The sequence below is a fragment of the Lactuca serriola genome, chromosome 8 (assembly GCF_051521515.1).
Source record: "Lactuca serriola cultivar US96UC23 chromosome 8, Lser_US96UC23_V15, whole genome shotgun sequence".
Taxonomy (NCBI): Eukaryota; Viridiplantae; Streptophyta; class Magnoliopsida; order Asterales; family Asteraceae; genus Lactuca; species Lactuca serriola.
Window position 1 is genome coordinate 71,847,235 of NC_136415.1, and position 21,705 is coordinate 71,868,939.

General features: G+C 38.3%; 1 protein-coding gene across 3 annotated transcripts; it reads left to right on the forward strand.

The window, feature by feature from the left end:
* The first annotated feature begins 9,153 nt into the window (after positions 1–9,153).
* On the forward strand, positions 9,154–21,382 carry LOC145066173 (TMV resistance protein N-like). 3 transcript variants are annotated; one of them, XM_079013380.1, is made up of 8 exons: positions 9,154–9,828; positions 10,305–11,403; positions 11,496–11,717; positions 18,364–19,167; positions 19,258–19,324; positions 19,436–20,007; positions 20,127–20,592; positions 20,879–21,382. In XM_079013380.1, exons 1-6 carry the CDS (start codon positions 9,314–9,316, stop codon positions 19,867–19,869), a joined length of 3,141 nt encoding a protein of 1,046 aa, XP_078869506.1. In that variant the 5' UTR covers positions 9,154–9,313; the 3' UTR covers positions 19,870–20,007; positions 20,127–20,592; positions 20,879–21,382. The 3 variants fall into 3 exon arrangements, with proteins under 3 accessions (XP_078869506.1, XP_078869504.1, XP_078869505.1); XM_079013378.1 differs by having other exon boundaries at positions 9,157–9,828; positions 19,258–20,007; XM_079013379.1 differs by lacking the exon at positions 20,879–21,382 and having other exon boundaries at positions 9,157–9,828; positions 19,258–20,007; positions 20,127–20,281; positions 20,486–20,623.
* The last annotated feature ends 323 nt before the right edge of the window (positions 21,383–21,705 follow it).

Below are 21,705 nucleotides of genomic sequence, written 5' to 3' on the forward strand. Positions count from 1 at the left end.
CAATGTAGTATTAGGTTATATATTTAGGGAAAACCTCTTAATTACAATGTACAATTAGATCCCCTTAATATCAATGTATTACAATTTTTTGACATGATGTTATTAGATGAAGTTGATTGTTTTGGTATATATTTGTTTACATATTTTTGTATTATGGTTATTGAAGCTTATGACACGCAAATGTGTGTCATCTTCATTTATGACAGGGGCTTTAACGATACGCAATGCGTGTCATAAATGCACTTCCTAAGGTTACGACATGCAAATGCGTGTCGTCTTCCTGTATGACAGGGCCTTTCTTGATACGCATTGCGTGTCATAAATGCGTGTCGTAAATGCGTGTCGTAAATGAGCATCGTAAATGCGCATCGTCTCTCTTTATGATAGGGCCTTCCTTGACGCGCATTTGCGCGTCGTCTGAGCGTTTTACGACGCGCAATGAGCGTCGTAAAAGGTTGTTTTTCTAGTAGTGTACTTTAGTTTTGTCTTGAGGCTTCTTCTTGTTAATAGTTGTTTTTACCATCATATACGAAGATTTACAATATCGTTTAGAAAATATGCATATCCTAGTATACAAAAACCCTTAAGAAGCCCGGGGAGACCATGGCCTCCCCGCTTTTCTCCGGATATATGTTTTATTTCTATGTTGGGAGCCCTGTTGTACTACCATCGCCACCTCTAACATTCACCACTCTTCCCTTGTGATGCCAGATGTTTGTGCTTATCTTCTACGTGTTGAACCCTAATTTGTCAAATTATGCTTATGTTCTACCCTTCGAACACTAACAATTTCATCGATTTGGTTTTTGTTTTCAATTTGGTCATGTGATACCCCCCCCCCCCTCTCCTCTCTATTCAAGGAACCGGTGACCGGATATTTGGTCATTGATATTCTCTCTCTACACCGGTGATATTGTTTGATTTTTTATTTTCAATTTTGTATAACAAGTTTTTGTTTTCAATTTGGTCATATTGTTGGTTTTTGTTTGAGATTTGAGCATGATATTCCATCTTTGCAACTGAAATCTTCTCCTTTTCCTCAAAAGAAACTCTAATAACTGAGGTATTATATATGCCAACGTACCGAAGTATGAAGGTGCATAGTTTCTTATTTGATACTTCTTTAAATGATCCAAAATTCATTTAAACACATCTAAGTTCATCCATGGATAATTCTTTTCTCAGATTTAATTGCAGCTTGATGTTTGCCTACATCTTCATTTACCTTGCCTATTTCTTAGGCCAATAGATTAAACAAGATGTGGATGGCCTTATAAGTTGGGGTTGTGTTTTAGACTTCATTATATGAACTTAGATGTGTTTAATTTCTTGAAGTTTTCCATAATTTCTTGAACTTACATATGAACTTATATGAACCAAGATAGTTGTTCCTTTGACTCGATTGACAAAGAGGATGGTTATTTTTCATGGGGGGACTGAGTAGCAGACGACTTTTGAGACCTTCAGGCAACGGTTGTGTGAGAAACCGAGAGGGTGTTGAGAATTTTGTGGTTTATTGTGATGCGTCAATCACGGGTTTGGGAGCAGTGTTGATGCAGAGGGGTCGTGTGATCGCTTACACTTCGAGGCAGCTGAAGCCTCATGAGGCGAATTATCCGACTCATGACTTGGATGGGGGTTGTGGTTTTCGCCCTTAATATTTGGCGGCATTACCTTTATGGGGTTCATTATACTATTTACATAGATCACAAGAGCCTGAGGTATCTGATGGATAAGCCGAATCTGAATATAAGGCAACACTGGTGGTTGGACGTGGTAAATGATTATGATTGTGAAATCTTTTATCACCCGAGAAAGGCCAATGTGGTGGTCGATGCTCTCAACCGCAAGACGGTCGTGGATCCGATCAGAGATATTGTAGCACCTGATTCCCGGTACGCATTTAATTTAAACACTTCTGTATTTTCTCTGGGACTCGACGAGTTGGTGGCCCAACTCGTCGAGTAGGGTCGTGATCCGCAGGCATTTTAAGTGACCTCCTCGACAAGTCGGGAGACTGACTCGGCGAGTAGGTTCTGTATGAGGGAAACCCTAAATCTGAGGGTTTGCACCCTATTTAAACGACTTAACTCAGCCTCCCTCGTCCCTATCTCTCTCAAGAAGTTATATATCGAAACCCTAGCCGTTTTGTGTGATCTAAGGCCATTTTGGTACTTTTGGGTGGTTTGTGAAGCTTGAAAGAAAGGAAGAAGCTTGGGAATTCGAGCTGGGGCTTGTAGATCCAGAGATCTTATTCCATCTTCAGCTCAATCAAGGTAAATGCCTCATGTTTTGGTCTTCCATTTGGTTGTTCATCTTTAGGGCTTAGATTTCGGGTGCATTTAGGGCTTCCTAAGCCATTTTCGGATTTGTAAAGTGATTCATGGGGTTCTACTTTCAGATCTCAGTTATTGGAGGGGTCTCATGACATAAAGGTGCCAACTTTATGGCCATGAGATCCCCATTCACATTGTAGAGCACCTTTTATGGATTTATGGATTTTTGAGCCAAAAACCCCATGCAGCATCACTGGAGAAAAAGGACTATGCTACCTCATAAGGCACAACGTAAGGATGTCAAAAAGTCCCGTGGGACCCCGATCCCGCGGGGGCCCCGTCTTGTATGGGGGCATTTGTTGAAAAAAATCGGGGAAGGGGGCGGGGGCGGGGGCAAGGTTAACCCTCGTTTTAATTTCGGGGGAGGGGGCGGGGGTTGATAGTCCCGTCCCGAAACCCCCGTGGGAGCCCCGTTAATAAATTATATAAATTGACATATATTAATTATATAAGTATAATAAACAATAAAATGATTTTTATGTACAAAAAACATGCTTTTAAGTTGTTTGTAACATGTAAAATTATGTTATAAATATCTATTTGTTAACCAAAAAATTGTTTCTTTTAGCCCAAACAAGAACTTATTTTAACCCAAATAAGTTAGCCCAAAATCAATAAGGGACGGGGGAACGGGGGCGGGGGTGGAAAGGATGGAGATTTTGGGGGTGGGGGCGGGGGCGGGGGCGGCGGATGCAATCCCCGTGCCGTTTGTCCCCGTTGACATCCCTCACACGACGCAACAATGTGGAGGCTAGAAGCAACATTATTAGAGGTAGGATCCACCTCACACTACAAATAAAATTACATTTAGTGGCACAAAGTTTTAGTGGCATTTTGTTTTTGTGCCACTATAGCCTACTTTTAGTGGCACTTTTTTTATACCACTATAACCTTTAATATATAGTGGCACTTTTTATTTTATGACACTAATTTCCAAATCTATTAGTGGCATAATAAATTAAAATATCATCAAAACTCTATATTTTACAAAAGTAATTCATCAAATACTTATAAAACCCCACAATTTAAACTTAATAGAAAAAAACTAGAAAATTTTTCATTACTGCCTCCTCTTCTACTGTGCGGGAAAACGAAAATTACATAATAAAACATATTGTAGGATGTCTTATGACCAAAACCCATCACCTATGTGCTCATGCAAACCCTAATGCTTGGATCTAGGTTTCTCTATTGTACATGCAATTCATCCAAGACTTTAAACCTTAGATCTAGCATACAATTAATCATATTAACTTATGAATGGAGTTTAGATCTTACCTTGATTGTTATGTAGCAATAACAATCTCAAATCCTCCTTGTAATGGCTTTAGAAAGCTTAGAGTCACAAATATCACTCCTCTAATGGCTCATAAACACCAAGAGCAAGAGGATGAAGAATGATAAGAGAGGAGGCACCAAAAATGTGTAGAAACCCTAAGGAATCAGTTCACCACGTTTTTGGTGCTCTAGGGATCCTTAAATAGTGAGGCTATTAGGGTTGTCTAACAAGGAAACTCTAATTTGACTGCTTAGGCCCTAAGCAACCCATGGACTCCCTCCTTAGAGACCTTGGACGATTTCTAATGGGTTTACCCATAGAATTCGTCCACCCCTCTAATATGTAGTCCATTAGCCCAATATTCAACTATCACACAATTGACAGTTCTAGTCCCTTAAGTTTAATTAATGTCTTTTAGCCACAAAGTTAATTCTTATTAATTCTTGACTAATATTAATTAAACAATATGATTTCTCCTTTAATATATTATTCTCATAATATATTAATAAATCATAATTAATCCTCTCTCTCCATAATTCATCCTATCAAGTTGCTTTGGTGAAGGCAACCCAAAAGGACCATGCACCATCGGGTCAAGTACATACCAAAATAGTTATGGACTTAGACACTAATCCAACAATATCTCATTTAGTTCATTAAGCAGGCACACAATGTCGGTGGCTTTATCATACAATATGATTTCAATTTCCTTACCGACATAGATTGGTTGTATGCAGTCATAAGGCCATCATTAGGTATAATATGATCTATATAAGAGGCGTATGTAGTCAATGTGGAATTTTTTCCTCTTATGTGTTGAGAGTGATACATCTAAGGAATCTTACTAAAGTTGAACACCAAATGAGAATGATTGCGATCCATGTCTCATGTTTAACATGATGTTCGAAACAAAAGGATAACCGATACATCACCTAGTTACATCAATTGAAGCTTTGGGCTTATGGGAATTAAATGTTGTTGAATGGCACTTCGTCATGTGTTGTTGGGGTAAGTGAAATGTTGCTAAACATTCACCACTATGTATATCCTTGTACGATTCAATCTTGCGCAAGTGGGAGATTGTTGGTTCTATCTGCTCAAGATTGATAATAAAACAATATTGCTAATAACATATGACCCTATAGGGTCACACCAATAACAAGTAGACACTTGAATTAAAATTTTAGTATATGAGTTTGACTTATATTAAAATATTAGAAATCTTGAATTGTTATTACATGGTAATAATAATAATAATAATAAAATGCGATTCAGAAGAGTGTATAAATCATTAAAAGTTTAGTACTTTTATTGTTTCATTATTAAATGATTCACTTTGTGTGAGATTTATTTATTTAATTTAAAGAGTTAGATTAAATAAATAAAACTAACAAATATATGTATATATAGTTGAAAGTCTATAAAATATAAAAGCTAGGTTTATAAAATAGAAGACTTGGAGTATTAAAGAGGAGAGAGAATGAGTGTTTGACTAACTTTCCCTCCTATCTCTCATGATTTCATGTATAATCACTCCATACCACCTTTATGGGTGGTCCAATGCATGTAGAGACTTTTATATTAGTCATGATTGACTCTTGCATGTGTGAGGTGATTAAAAAGAGTGAAAGGCTTTCATTTTTCCTCATGCTTAAGCATGTAAATGAAATTTTTACTCTCACAAACTCTCTCATTCTCTCTATAAGTTGTTAGTTGATAAAAGAAGAGAATACACTCTATTGAACACCAAAAATTCTTTTTTGGGTGTTCAAACTCAAGAGGTTGTATTATCAAGAGTTGAACTAGCATTCATCTAGTGTTGGAGCTTGTTGGTGGACTTTCTCTAGAGGGATTCTACTTTGAGTTCTTGCCATCATCATCATCATCATCTTTCAACCTCCCGTGAGGACCAAAGGACAACAAATGTTATTAATCTTATCCTTCTATGGTTGTTGATCTAAATCTCACATGTTCATGTAATGTGATCTTTTGTCGGAATTTATATGTTCAAGTTTTGAAATGAAAAGTTTTCTGTTGCAAGCTTAAAGTTTTATGTCTCGAAACTTAATCTCGAACACCATGTTTCTATCATTTTAAATAATGTAAATTGTTAATATATTACTGAAAATGGAACCGACAAGTCCACTCCACCTTAATCCTTTTCTCGTTTCCGACACCACATCTGGGCACCATCTCCGACCATAAATCTAGTTCTCGATACCAACTCCGGTCATCATCTTTGACCATAGATCCAGTACCATATAAATCACCCCAAATTAAACACAAATCCAACCATAAATCTATGTAAAGTTCAACAATAAATCTAAAATACATCTAAAATTGAACTTGTACCTTAAATCCAACCATAAATCTATGTGAAGTTAAACAATAAATCTGAAATACATCTAAAATTGAAATTGTGCCTCAAATCCAAAAGCAAAATCGTTGAAACAAAAATCGCAGATACAAAAATCCTAAATACAATCTAGGGGGGTGTTTGGCTTATCTTTTTTAGAGCCAAAAGTCATTTTGACAAAATTTATAAAAAGACAGCATTTCCTGACTTTTTCAAAATGTCAATTTTCCTTATATAAAAAATCAAAAAGTAACTTTTAAAATGGTTTTACCAAACATCTTTTGCATTCTATCTTTTCCAAAAAGAACTTTTGGCCTCTCAAAAGATAAGCCAAACACCCCCTAGGTGAATCGACACAAGAGAACATATTATGTCATTGAGACTCGATAGATTGATCAATAATTAGAAAATTTGTTACATACAGATTTGCGATTTAAAGGTTTAACAAAGGGCAACCACAATTCAACACTACTTCATCCAATCTTCTCCCTTTGGTTTTTTCATTTTGGTGGATCGGAGGGGTCTAACTTGAAGCTTCCAGTCGTTCCCCATCCTCCGCCCTTGGAATGATTCGACGTTAATTCAGTCTGACATTTTAAACCTTAGATTAAACATGTAGTGAAGAAATCGAAATCCAGAAATCGTTGGTTGATTTGGTCGTCGGACGTCGGGTCTCCTGCAATAGGTTGCTTCTTCTTGTGGGATCCGCTGACACGGGTTTGAGGTGGGTTGTGGGTGTCATTGGTTAAGAGGAGAAGGGCAACAGATAATTGTTGGATGATTCGCTGATTCAGGGTAAAAGGGGGAAGATGATTGGAAGGAGGAGTGAGCAACGCATTTCCCATGAACACCAGGCAACTGCGTGAAGGTTTTCATCGTCGGCGGTAGCGATTTCAGTGGCATTGTGGAGGTGGCACCGGAAAGAGGGGAGAAGGAGGAAGGGGGAACTGAGGTGTCGCCGGTGGTTTAGGTTTCCCTTTCATTCTTCACAATATTAGAAAGACTAGGGGCCATATCTAATAAGAAATTTCTTTTAAAATTTTATTTAATAAGTTAATAAAACAACACAATGAAAATAATAGATATGGCTATATTGGTCATTTTGAGTCGCTAGGGACCAACATCGTAACAAAATCAAACTATAGGACGGTCCGAATTAAAACTAAGTTAAGGACTAAACATGTAAATTAACTCAAACCACAGGGACCATTCGTTTATTTTACTCTTTATTTTATGACCAAAAAATTTTAAAAAATTATTCAGAGAACAAAATTGTAATGTTCTCTTATTTATAGTTACTTTTTTTCCTACTCTTTCTAAAACTGAGAGAGAGGGTAGTCAACGATAGAAGAAAAGATACCGACCTACTCAAATTGATCCAAGTTCGAAAGAGAAATTAAGGAAGGAATTTTCCGAAATTGAAGTATAAGCTTGCAAACTGAAGAGCTTAGTGAGCGCGTCTGCTAAAAGTTTGGTGCTGCTGGGAATTTGAGGTATGTTCCCTAAACTGATAACTTGATGAGCCACAAATTATCAATAAGAAAGAAATGGAAGCGCTTAGCTGTTAATGATGTTTTTATATAACTTATTAAGTAAATTTAATCAAACAGTGAAAAAAATGTCAATTCGGAATGTGAGAAATCGTATTATGACCTAATTTAGTCCAAAGCTGTGAAGCTTTTGAATTAGTGTAGTTAGATGATCAAATTAAGCAATTCGTGAAGTTAGTATGCTGTTGTGTATGTTATAAACGAATGGAATTTGGAAGTAAATGAGCCTAATGATATGTGTATGAGTTGTCGATACAAAAATAAAATATAATAGGCGGATTGGTCCGTTGTGCGCTGCTGTGTTTTTTGAGCAAATCCAAGTAAGCTTGGCACTATTTGAATTTGTGTTTCACTACGTTTAAGAACCAAATACTTGGGGAATTCAATAAAGATACTAAATTTTTTTATTCGGATACAAGTTATGGGTTTTAGCCGTAAAGCAAAAGGTCATAAAGGTAAGCTTTGTGAAGACCTTATGATGATTATACAATGGTAAATGAAGACGTTATGATGATTATGAGTGTGAATTTTGTACATGGTAGGCTTTTGAAAGTTGTAATGTAGTGACTTAGTGAAAAAATCTTGAAGGCTATAAGTGTCCTCTGTCCTAGGAGAGATAGATGTTGACATCAATCTATAAATATGAATATATCCCTTTCTATCCATAGAGAATGACTAAGTGGCAGCAATGATGTGTAAAATTATTGGAAGATCATGATTTTAAAGATGAAAGTGGGAGTGTGGGACCGTTTATAGGAAATCCATACTTTTAGTAACTTTCCTGTAAATAGACATGTCTTGATGGGAAGTTTCTTGTTTTTTCATTAAGAAACACCTGGAATCATGTTTATAGATAGAGTCCGCTAAACTAAGAAATTAAGTAACATAATTTCGATTGACTTTCTGAGTGTACCCTGTGCATGAAATAGGAGAAGCTGTTCGTAAACAATGTAAATGCTGGGTGTGTAATGACATTATTATTGGTTTGTACCAAAGTGGTCAACTTTGTTCACACTATACTAGTGAATCATTGGATTTGAAATTTGAATGCAATACAAATGAATTGTTAACCAAGATATATACTCTAGGTAAAAGATGTAGTGTATATCATTATTTAATGTAAAAATCCCTGGGGTGTATTACTTTATTCCATATTTTATTGTATGGAACGGTAGGTCAGAGATGGTATTTATGTATTTGGTGAAATTTTGGGGTATAAGTTATCTGACAAATAGCATAGGTGATGCAATAAATTTGGTGTGAGAATGTACAATGTAAAAGTGTGGTGGTTAAATGTTGAAACTATGAAAATTGATTATAAAGATAAGGGAATTATATTTACTTTTCCATTATCTTCACTTTGTGGTTAACCAATCTAGAGACTTGAGAGAAGAGTCAAGTTGTAGAGGCAAAGCATCCACATACTCAAAATGATTCAAGTTGAAAGAAGATATTAAAGGAACAAATCCTATGGAAATTGAAGTATAAGCTTGCAAAGTAAAGATTTCAGAAAGGGATTATGCTAAAGTTTGGTGGTGTTGGGAAATTTTCACCCTGTCTTTTCAGAAAAATCTCAACATACAGCTATAAGCAAAATATTAGTATGTATAATGTAATTGTGTTAAAACCAACTGATATCACCTAAATTAGTGGTAACCGGTTACTCCAATTATGAGTTCTGACAAGGTTTTTCTATATGATAACAGGTTTTATTGGAAACTCACATCTGTCTGTATAAAGTTCATTTCATTGAGGTGCTCAAACCACATACTGGCAACATATCAACACATCAATGGCATCATCATCATCATCATCATCATCATTTTCCCCTTCCGCTCCGGTATTTTCTTCTAAATCATGGAAGTATGATGTATTTCTTAGCTTTAGAGGAGAGGATACCCGCAAGACCTTTGTAGATCATCTCTACACAGCTCTTGAACAACAAGGCATCTACACCTACAAGGACGATGAAACACTTCCTCGGGGTGAATCGATAGGTCCATCCCTTATGAATGCTATAGAAGAATCACAAATTGCTGTCATCATATTCTCTGAAAACTATGCAGATTCTTCATGGTGCTTACATGAACTTGCACATATCATGAAATGCAAGGATACCGGAAACCAAATCGTTTTGCCCATATTTTATAATGTGGATCCATCTGATGTGCGAAAACAAAAGAGAAAATATGGAGAAACATTTTCCAAACATGAGTTGGAGAACGAGAACAATGTTGAATCTTGGAGAAAAGCACTCATGGATGCAAGTAACATTTCTGGATGGGAATCCAAGCACATTGCCAATGGGTAATTTTCTTCATTGTTTTTGTGAAACACATGTATACTTGTATCTTAGAAGTTTTTATCTAAATGTTTTGATTATTCGATGATGTTGATGAACTAGATAATCACAGGCTCTACTAGATCAATTTATCATTTTGGTAAAGTTAAAAGATATGTATCAAGTCCTAGGATTATGAATAACCTTAAATTAAGTTTTGATGGACTTCGTTAAGTTCTGATTCTAATAGCATACTTGATGCCTCGCTTCAAGCCGCAACACATCCATCTTGCTTCACTTTTTGTTATATGAAACTATTTTCGATGTTTCCCGAGAAAATTGTTACAAACTACCTTTAAATTTAACTTTTCAACTTCTATTTAAAATATTAAATTTTAATGGTGATTATGATCCCTTATTTCTATTTCATGGAACATGAAAAACGTTACCTCTTTCGTCAATGTGAGCATGTGTTGATTATCCTTGTATGTCCAACGTGTAGGCATGAATCAAAGGTTATCAAAGAAATTGTTGACACAATTTCTCGTAGGCTGCATCTAGTAACTCAAAGTGCAAATGAAAACCTGGTTGGAATAGAGGCTCGCATGCAAGATCTGAAATCAAAGTTACAAATTGGCTCAGGTGGCGTGCGCATGATTGGAATATGGGGGGTCGGGGGTGGTGGTAAGACTACTCTTGTGTCTGCTATTTATGATGAAATCTCTAGCAAGTTTGATGGTTGCTGCTTTATAAAAAATATCCGGGAGGAATCAAGCAAAAATGGATCGGAAAAATTGCAAGAGAAAATCATTTTTGGTGTTTTGAAACAAAAGCAAGTGACAATAGAGAGAGTTGAGGAAGGAAGACAAATGATAAAGGATAGGTTGTGCCACAAAATGGTCTTGATTGTGCTAGATGATGTCAATCAGCTTGACCAACTAAAAGCGTTAGCTGGATCACATGATTGGTTTGGTGAAGGAAGTCGAATAATAATCACAACAAGAGATGTGCATTTATTAAATGCACACAGAGTAGATGTGATGCACAATATTCGCTTGCTAAACGATGATGAGTCTATTAAGCTCTTTTGCAAGCATGCATGCCGGGATTACAGATGGACGGAAGATTACGGGCAGCTTTCTAAAGAGGTTGTCTCTTATGCTGGTGGGCTTCCATTAGCACTTACAGTAATCGGTTCTTTCTTGTGTGACAAAAACATTCATGAGTGGAGGAGTACATTAGCCAGACTGAAAGACATCCCGGATGATAATATTTTGGAAGCGCTAAAAGTCAGCTTTGATGGACTTAAACCACTTGAGCAAGACTTGTTTCTTGATATAGCATGTTTTTTTAGGTGGGAGAAGAAAGATAGGGCAATGGAGATGCTTGATGCTTGTGGTTTTCATCCTGTTATAGGAGTGAAGGTGTTGATACAAAAGGCTCTCATAACTATTTCCAATGGAAGGTTTGATATGCATGATCTGGTGCAAGAAATGGGACACCACATCGTTAGAGGTGAACACCGCAAGAATCCTGAAAAACATAGTAGAGTTTGGAAGAGGGAAGATATTTTTAAGATATGTGTTATGGGTGCAACTGCGGTAATGGTTAAGCTAGCTTTGCATGATGTATTATTTATGTATAAACAAAAATTTTGAATCTATCCTGATACCATTTTGTTCTTCTATCACAGGAACTTGACAAGATCGAAGCAATAAAAATGGATTTTCGGTTTCACCCAACAAAAAAACAAGAACAAGATCTTCCTACGGTCTACTCTGCAAACATGAAGAACCTTCGGTATATGGATTCAAGAGGTGGTCAACTATCATTGTCTAATGACCTTCCACTAAGGCAGCTTTGCTGTCTTATATTGTGCGAAGGCTTGCAAAAACAACTTTGGGAGGGTTGTAAGGTAATTTGTATTGTTTATTACTTTATTTAATTAATAGATGAAAATGATAAGACCAGATTAACAACAGAATCAAAGATAACCTAATGCTTTGATTAATCAATAAAGGGGAGCCTGAATTTTGAGAATCAGGAAGTCTCCAAACAGAATGTAAACTGTGAAAAACTTGTCTAACCCTAATGGGGGCTTAACCCTCCTTATTTAAGCCTCCTACCTAAAGGATATGTCCTAAACAAAATTAAATACCATATAATTACTATAAATATTTTTAATTACGGAAAGTACTAAACAGCCCCTATTGATTTCTTCTTCGCCTCTGATACACCTTTGTCAACTTTGGTCGGTTCATATCAATAACCCCCTCCCCCCCTCTCTCTGAAATATCACCTTGTCCTCAAGGTAAGACTCGGGAAACTGTCGCTGAGCCGACTCTTTCTCTTCCCAAGTTGCTTTCTCCTCATGTAAGCCTTTCCACTGGACCAACCATTCCTCAACACCTCGCTGTATTCTGCTTCGCACCACCTTTTCTGGAACCAGCATCCCATCATCCGTGGCAGTCAATTCCTCGGGAAGGGTTGTGAGCACCTCTTGACTTCCGACAACCTTCTTAAGCTAGTAAACATGAAAAACCGGATGAATAGAAGCATTATCGGGAAGCTTTAACTTATACGCCACTTTGCCCACTCGAGTCAGAACCTGGAATGGCCCATAGAAACACGGAGCCAACTTCTCGTTTGTGCTTTTAGCTACCGTAACCTTCCGATATGGTCATAGTTTCAAGTAAACCAAGTCATCAGCCACGAATTCCACATCTCTTCTATTACCATCAGCATGAGTCTTCATAATCTACTGTGCCCGGAGCAGATACAACTTAATTTCCTTGAGAACTTCATCCCTTGCTTGTAGATATCTGTCCACCTCAAATGTGACAACAATATCAGAATCATATCGAATCAAATGCGGTGGATCTCGTCCATAAAGTAGCTTGAATGGGGCCATTCGAATAGAAGAGCGGTATGAAGTATTATACCAATACGCAACCCATATATGGTAGCCATTTCACCCATTCCTTTGGCTGAGTGGAAGAAAAACACCACAAGTATGTTTCCAAATTTCTATTGACGACTTATGTCTGGCCATCCGTTTGCGGATGGTACGCGGTCCTGCATTTTAGGGTTGTACCCGAGTCCTTAAATAGCTCCTTCAAAAAATGGTTGATGAACACCCCATGGTTAAATCTTCCTAGATCCGTTCTGGTAGCTTTAACGGTTGGAGCAACCCTGTCGGTGCCAAATGGGAGTACTTATTGCACTGAAATCTGGCACATTCAACCACCGGTTTTGCCACATCCCTCTTCATACCAATCTAATATAACTCCCTAGAAAGGCATTGGTACGTCTTTTACATGTCTTCATGACCACTACTTGCCCCGGCATGCGATTTGTGAAACACATGAGAGACCCAGATAGATGTTCGTGGAATCACCAGCTTACCCATATGCATACCCTTATACAACACATGCCCCTGTCATGCCTCCTGATCTCATACACATCCATGTCACCAGCAGCTGAATCAATTTTCGCCTGAATATCATAAATGTGCTGGTCAAGGCTCAATTTAGCCAGCAAGTTAGCATGGTTGCTAATCCGAGAAACCGTTAATGCCGACAAGGAAACTCCCTCTCCGCGTCTCTGGACAACGCATCAACAGCGCCATTCTCTCCCACAGGTCAATACAAGATTTTGAAATTGAACCCATATAACTTTGAATTCTAGCGTTGATGTTCCCCGGCCACCAAACCCTGGTCAAGCAAAAATTTCAAGCTCTTTTGATCGGTCAATACTGTAAATTGGCGTCCTAACAAATATGACCACCATTTTTGTACCGCCAGTACAATTGCCATTAACCCGCGCTCCTATACCGATTTGAGTTGGGCTTAGCTACCCAATACTCGGTTGAAATAAGCTACGGGTTGGCCTTCTTCTATTAGTACTGCCCTTACCCCTTGACCAGATGCGTTCATCTCCACTGTAAACTTTTTGGAGAAATCAGGCTAAAACGGGCACTTGAGTCATGGCTTGTTGTAATTAATGGAATGCATGGGTTCCTTCGTTACTCCCAACAAATTTATCCTTCTTTAAAAGATCTGTTAAGGCTCTTGCAAATTTTCTTTTGTATCATTGCACAAATTTTCTGTGATAACTGGTTAAACCCAAGAACCCACTAAGTTCTCGAAGAGTCTTGGGAATCGGCCACTCTAACATAGCCAAAATCTTATTCAGATGATCAGCCATGGCCCCATCCTTGGTCACGACGTGACTGAAATAATCCACCCTCCCATGGTCAAAAACACATTTTTCTTTCTGTTGAAAAACAACCTCTCGGTTTTAAGGCAGCCAAAAATGACTTTGAGGTGCTCCCCCGGTGTTCTTCCATTGTTTTGTTGTAAACCAAAATATCTTTGAAAAGACAAAGGGTAAAAAACCTTATTAATTAACGACTGGAATGTCGATGGAGCGTTTGTCAACCCGAAAGGCATTACAAGGAACTTGTAGTGTCCCTCGTGTGTGCGTAATGCCATTTTTGGAACATCTTGCGGTTTCATCCGAATCTAATGGTACCCTGATTTTAGATCATGTTTGTTGAAAACCGCTGCCCCGTGAAGTTCGTCCAATAGCTCGTCTATAATCGAGATCTAGAATTTGTCCAAAACTGCCAGGGCACGATAATCTACATAGAAGCATCACTGCTGTCTTTTTTTAACAAGTAAAAATGGATTGGAGAATGGGCTAGAGCTCAGCTGTATGATCTCCACTGTGATCATCACATCCACTAGTCGTACGTTCTTGCTTTTTTGTAATTGTGGGAACCGATAGGGTCGAACGTTAACGCTCTCAGTCCCGAGTTCATCGAGCGTGGGATGAACTTGGGATTGAGATTCGAACACTGAACTTCTAGAATAGTGATGGTCGGGTTCACCTCGCAATGTTACTCATTTTTTGGTTACCGTAACAGGTTATTGTTAATTCCTACCAATTCACTCTCTTATCGCCCAACGTATGCAACTACTTCATGCCAAATATGATATTGTTGCTGCCCAGTTCCAAGGGGGTAAAAGTCATTAACCAACTGGTATTCAAGTAGGGTTAATAGTTAATACCATACCCTTACATATTCCTCTATTGTGATCTCACTTCTCGTTCCCCATCATAACCCCCATCTTGCGAAGCCCTTTCACAGCTTAGCCTAGAAGCCCTATGATAATGTGCCCTTAGCACGGGCTAGAAGCTGCGCCCAGCCCTGCTGAAAGGCGTCATGGAAGACCGCCAGACCAAGCTACTCCCATTGCAGCCGCCAAAACGAAGTCTCGCGCCACGGGCGTCCCTCTAGAGCCGGACGCCCACATTGAAGGCTCAGCCCTCAGCGGGGGCCTTCCACTCCGTGACAAATCCAATGACTCCAAGCGACAAGGAGTATGCTCAGAGCTTTACTACCTTATTACCTGAACCAATCGTCAGCTCTGGCACAACAAGGAGCACGATTAATCAATCAAGGCACTAGATCCTATCGGAGCTGACGACCTTGTCCCATGTATTGGCCAGAGGTCCCAGCATAAAAGGTCTCCTCCGCCACCTTAAAGAGTAAGTCATTCTCTCTCAGCTCTAACCATACACTCTCAATTCAACCACTAACTTGACCGTTTTAGCATTTTTCCAAGAGCTCCTCCCTCAGAGAGAGAGAGAGAGAGAGAGAGAGAGAGAGAGAGAGAGAGAGAGAGAGAGATTGTTCTTCTCTGTTGTGACCTTGCAGGTCTCCCGGAATGACCAAGATTACTCTGTAACCGCCCAGAGCCACCGCTTCAGATTACCGGAGGACGTGGTCACATCACCCTACAATGTGTAATGACAAAAAAATTATGGGTGGCACCATTGTCAATGAGTACCACCTCCTCCTGATCACTAATCATACCACACGGCTTCATCGTATGGGGTGTCGTGAATCCCATTATCGAACTCGCCGACATTGAGACCATGTCCAAGTGCACATGCTCCTGCCTCTCGGGTTCCTCCTCTTCAACGTCGACCAGCAAAAGGGTTTTGTCAGGACAACGATGGCCAGATGCAAATTTTCCACCACAGCAGAAACAAAGGCCCTTGGCCTTAGTATCTGCAAACTCCGCGTTTGTCATTCTTTTAGAAGGGGCTCTAGTAGTTAGTTGCACCTGAGGTGTCCTTGAGGGCCTACGAACCATGTTGTCGTTCCCCACCCGTCGCAGAATGGTTACCCATTGCTCTTGACTTGCCCTTGTTTGGCCCCACATATTAACTCATTCGACTTTCATCTATCAACAAGGCCAACTTAATCGTTTGTCCAAGCCTTGTAGGTTGCATCATTTTAACCGGATTGTGCAAATCTGGCTTAAGTCCCTTAACGAAAGTACCCTCCGGCGAATGCCCCCTAGTTGAGCCGCCAACTGTTCAAATATCCCCATGTAATTTTGTGCCTATCCTCCTGTTTGATGGCTAAAAACTGCTCATATAGGTCACCCACTTAAGAAGTCTGAAAACGTTCCAATATCCTGAGTTTAAGCTCCTCCCAACTTTGAAATGGTGTCCCATGTTCATTCCAATGGTACCAAGCTGGTACCGGACCTTCTAGGCACAACACTACTGTCTGTAATCGCTCTCCTAATGTGGTTAGGCCCTGCATATCAAAAAACCCATGTTTTGAAAACCGGACCGGACCGGCCGGTTCGACCGGTTCAACCGGGAACCGGTCAGGTTACCGGTTTTCTCAAGCCTAAAAACCGTTTGTTTTCAAACCGGATAAAACCGTCCGGTTCACCAAAAAACCGGTTCAACCAGCCCGGTTCAACCAACGAAAAACCGGTTTTTATAAATTATAAGAAAAAAAAAAACTTAAACTTTCAAACGCCGGTTGATGGACCCAACGCATGGATCCGGCTGAACTAATTTGCATGACCCTTCTTTATATAAGCAAGTGGCTACCTTTGTTTTTACTTCCAACCGATGTGGGAAGTATAAGGATTACTTAATGTAAAACCTTTACTTCATACGTTTTATACTCCAAATAACTAATTTTTATTCTATTTATCTTTCGATGTGGGATACTATAGGATTGTCCCATTGTTTAACATAATCCTTTTCAAACCTCAAAGACTATGGATCATTATATATATATATATATATATATATATATATATATATATATATATATATATATATATATATATATACACCGGTTTTTACGGGTTTTAGGACCGGTCGGACCAATTGAACCATCGGACCATTAAGACGGCCGGTTCAATGTCCGTTCCGGTTTTCAAAACCTTGCAAAAAACTGTTCCGCCTTGTACACCCACCCATATACGTCGTTGCCTTCACAGTGGCCCCTTCCTTGCCCTTGGTTAGAGATTGGTGGCTGCCATGGTTGGTCCCATGTGATTGCTTCTTGGAAAGTGCTGATCTCAATCCCCCATCCATCACCGGTGTATGATTTAAACTTGCTATTGTTGGAACCGTCCCCAGGGTGAAGGGAGGTGGTCCAAGGAATCTTTGTTCATCGAACAGAAAGGAGGATGTGGCGTGTAAGAAGGTTGGGGTTGCGATTGCATGTGTGGTTGCATGATTGGTGGCTGTTGCCAACCCCTGGAGGCAGTTTTTAGCGGAATAGAAGCAGCCACCTTAGTGATTGTAACAATTGGAGGGGTCACCTGGGGAATTGGTTGCGTAGGCGGTGGTGGTGGTGGTTACGATGCCCTAAGTAGGAGGGCCATTATTTCTTAATTGCTTGTCTACTTTCCGATTCTGCCCTCATCTCCACCAATTCTTGATCCACCTTCTCGAACCGCTCCAGTGATTGTGTTTGAAAATCTACTAGATTCTTATCAAGAGTCGGATCCTTGTTGAGGTTTCAGGCGGCAGTATCAGATCGGGTGTCTGGTTTTCCCATGGTTCAAGTAAGAGGATAAATCCTAAACAAAATCAAATACCATATAATTACCATAAATATTTTAAATTACGAAAAGTACTAAACAGCCCCCGGAGAATGCTTCTTGCGCCTCTGATAGACTTTTGTCAACTTTGGTGGGTTCATATCAGAAAACAAAGTTGATGAATTACTGAAATGACTAATCCAGAGTAAATTTCAAGTATCTATAGTATTAAAAAGCTTGGACCTTTATTCTATGAATACCATTTGTCTTCATAACTATAAACTTTTCAAAAAACAAATTGTTTATTGACATATTAATTAGTCATTGTAGTACATGGTATTTATGTAAAGCCCATCCTCCAACAAGTTATCATCTCATATATTTATTTTTAGAACAGCCAACTCATACACCCATTACGTTACCTTTTGGGTTTAAAGATCTATTAGTCATTGTTGATTAAAGACCATTATAAAATATTGATAACACTGATTTGGGTTTAAAGATCTATTATTATCTTGTTTTTCTTATATGTTTTATAGATATTTTATTAAATAACTGAACACTTCAGTTGATTCAGTTGATTTCCATATGTGGATGGAAGGAACTAGTTTATGCGTGTGTGTGTGTGCCATTTTCCTTCAAATCTTGTCACGTTTTATACATTTTTGACTTGTTTGCACTTTTATTAAACAGTTGCTGCCAAATTTGAAGTTATTGAAACTTTGTGATATGAATAACCTAATCATGACACCAGATTTTATTGGACTTCCAAATCTTGAAAGGTTCATTCTTAATGGATGTGGGTATTTAGAAGAAATTCATCCATCGTTTGGATGCTTGGAAAAGCTTGTTTTCTTATCTATAGAATATTGTCCCAGTCTTGAGATGTTTCCACCGATTAGGGGAATAAAGAAACTTGATACCCTTTCATTCAAAGGACACCTCAAACTTGTTAAGTTTCCAAAGATCCAACAACAGAAAATGGAGAATTTACCACATCTTGATTTGGATAATAGTGGGAATGAAATTGCATCCTACATAGAATCTTGTCCAAAATTTTTTGTTAATTGTTGCAGCAATCTTCCTGGTGTAGAATGTTTATGTCGGTTAGGGTTTTTTAACAACTGGCAAGAACTCCGCTTCTTAAGGAAGTTGGATCTGCACTGGTTCAACTTGCGAGATAAAGACCTAGGCTCTAATGTTTTAGAGTTGCCCAACTTGCAACAGCTCGATCTAAGAGGAAATAAGTTTTCACGATTAAGTTTTAGTTGCTTCCGACTTCCTCGGCTCAAATGGCTCAACGTGTCATGGTGCCAAGGACTTGTAGAGTTGTCGGAGCTGCCATCAAGTATGGCCGTTGTCATAGCAGATTTTTGTGGCTCACTTGAAAGCATTGGAGATATTTCAAACTGTAAATGGTTGTGGAAAGTCTCACTTCGGGGGGACAAGAAAGTAGGTCCACTTGTTGGTGAGATATTACTAGACTCCATGCTCCAGGTTTGCCTCTACTCTACGTACCTTTTGAATTTCGATCTTTATCATATATTTATCAAAACATACAAATACATGAATGTGTTTTTATGGCAGGGAAATGCTATTGAAGATCATTTTATCAATGTTGTTCTTGAACAGCAGATTCCAAAGGGGTTTGTAGGTAGGTTCTTTAGGGGAAAAACATTTACAAAGCGTCACCCACATGTTAAATGGGACCTATATACCCAGCATATTCAATCTCATGATGACACGTTTATACTGCATCTTCCAGATGATTGGTGCAATGACTTTTGTGGGTTCTTAATACGTATTGTTACCCAGGACCTAACAATGTGGATGGATATAAGCATCAAGCAGGATCCAGATGAAGAAGATTCTCGGTTTGAGATTTGGCAGGAATCCAATGAGGTACCAGAGCCTGAATATGGTGGAGATGTTAGGACACACGTGGGATATGTTTCCTTTAGTTCATTGAGGCAGACCACATCATTGAGTCCATCATACAATATCATTTCATTTTCCATAAAGGGGTATTGGACTTCATTTGCAGCTGAGCTCGTTCCTAGAAAAAGTAAAGATGATCCGGTGCAAACAAGAAAATTTGCAACAGATTGCTCAGAATTTTGGGATGAGGCAAATGATGCATCTAAGGAATTTATGATCCAAGATAATTCTAAGTCTTCTATCAATATTATATGGAAATAAAACATCTATCAGATCCATACACCCATATATCTCTCAACTCTTTGCCGGTTCATATAGTCTGCACTCTGAATTTATGAATGCGATTACACTGCGCATCATACATTGAAAAACAGATTGCAAAGGTGATTGCATATCAAGGTAAAAACTCCTGATTTGATCCTAGGTTTTGATACTGTAAGATACATCGAGTATTGAAAGAGAATGCTTGGTATATAAGCTTTAGCTAATTCATATGACTACACTTTGTATTTATACAGCAAAGGAAAGCACCACCTCTATATCATGACAGGGTGTGACTCACAGCAGAGCGAACAATCACCTGTAAGGCACATCATATATAACTGCCTCCAACTACCACGATATTATAGTCTAACATAACACATCAAGGGAGCAAGAAGATGCAAGATCAGAAGTAGGTTTATGTAATAGAAATACTCTAATTGTTCTCAATGATGTCTATGACCTTGACCAGCTAAAGGTGCTAGGTGGATTACATGATTGATGTGATCTATGGTGTCAGTTTATTATCACATAATGAGGCTAATGCTCTTTCATAGACATGCGTATTATCAAAATTCCAACTCAACCCTTGCATCATTTTATTTCTTTGTTGCAGGCAAATGACAAGATTAAAGAGATAATACATCAAAGGACTTCATCACTTTTTCCTAAGCTTGTCAAAAACATGAAGAAGCCAAGGTTCCTTCTATTTACCATGTTTTGGTAAATAATTTACAAACTACATTGTTTTGGTAAATACTTTTTACAACTACTGCTATTTAGTTAAAAACTCCAAGATGAGAAGTAGGTTATGTAATAATAGAAATACTGTAATTTATTTCAATGATGTCAATGACCTTGACCAAATAGAGGTGCTCGGTGGATTACATGATTGGTTTGATGAAGTGCCCCACATAATGAAGCTGTTCAGCACTATCGTAGACATGCATATCAGCCTATCATGTATATTCTAACTCAACCCTTGCATCATTTTATTTGTTTATTGCAGGCAAATGACATGATTAAAGAGATAATAAATACATCAAAGGTCTTCATCATGTATTCCCAAGCTTGTTAAAAACAAGAAGCTAAGGTTCCTTCTATGTGCCTTTCTTCTTTCACCAACAATGTTGAAGGGCCCAATTGTCTTTCTCATAAGTTGCACCTTATTTGTTGGTCGTATCTCGTGTGTTATCCTGCAAATCCGATAGTCAGTTTCCAACCCATGTAGCTTGTTGTTCTACAATCGTACGAGAGCTTGCAAAAAAGAGCTTTGGAGGGGTTGTAAGATAAATCAAATGTTTCTTTAATTAACATATAAAAACTTTGGATCCTGTGTAAAAAGTCTGACTAATTTATTCTGTAATTTGTTTTTAGATATATTGGTAAAACTGTTTGTTGTGGCTTTGAGTATTGGTCTTATCGAGCAACTTTAGTGTAGCTTTACAATCTATATAAGTTAATGTGCACAAAGCACCTGATAATCTGATATGAAACCTGCTTATTTCCTCAACTTCAGAACATTATTTCATCTTTGTCTTCCTGCACATCATTCGGACAGCTCTGGAATATGCAATGAAAATGTTGATGTATATGTTTTTAGCTTTGAATTAGTTTAGACATCTTTGGAGTGCAACAAAGATTTAAGCTATTGGGTTATTGTTATTAATAATGATTTCGAAATGAAACTATAACTTTATTAATTGAACCCAACATCTCAATATACGATGAGTAATTATATAAACCCAAACATATGAATCATAAGTGTGTTGTTTTCCATGGCAGGATAATGCTATTGAAGATTACTTTTTCAGTCTTGCAATTGAAGATATGAAT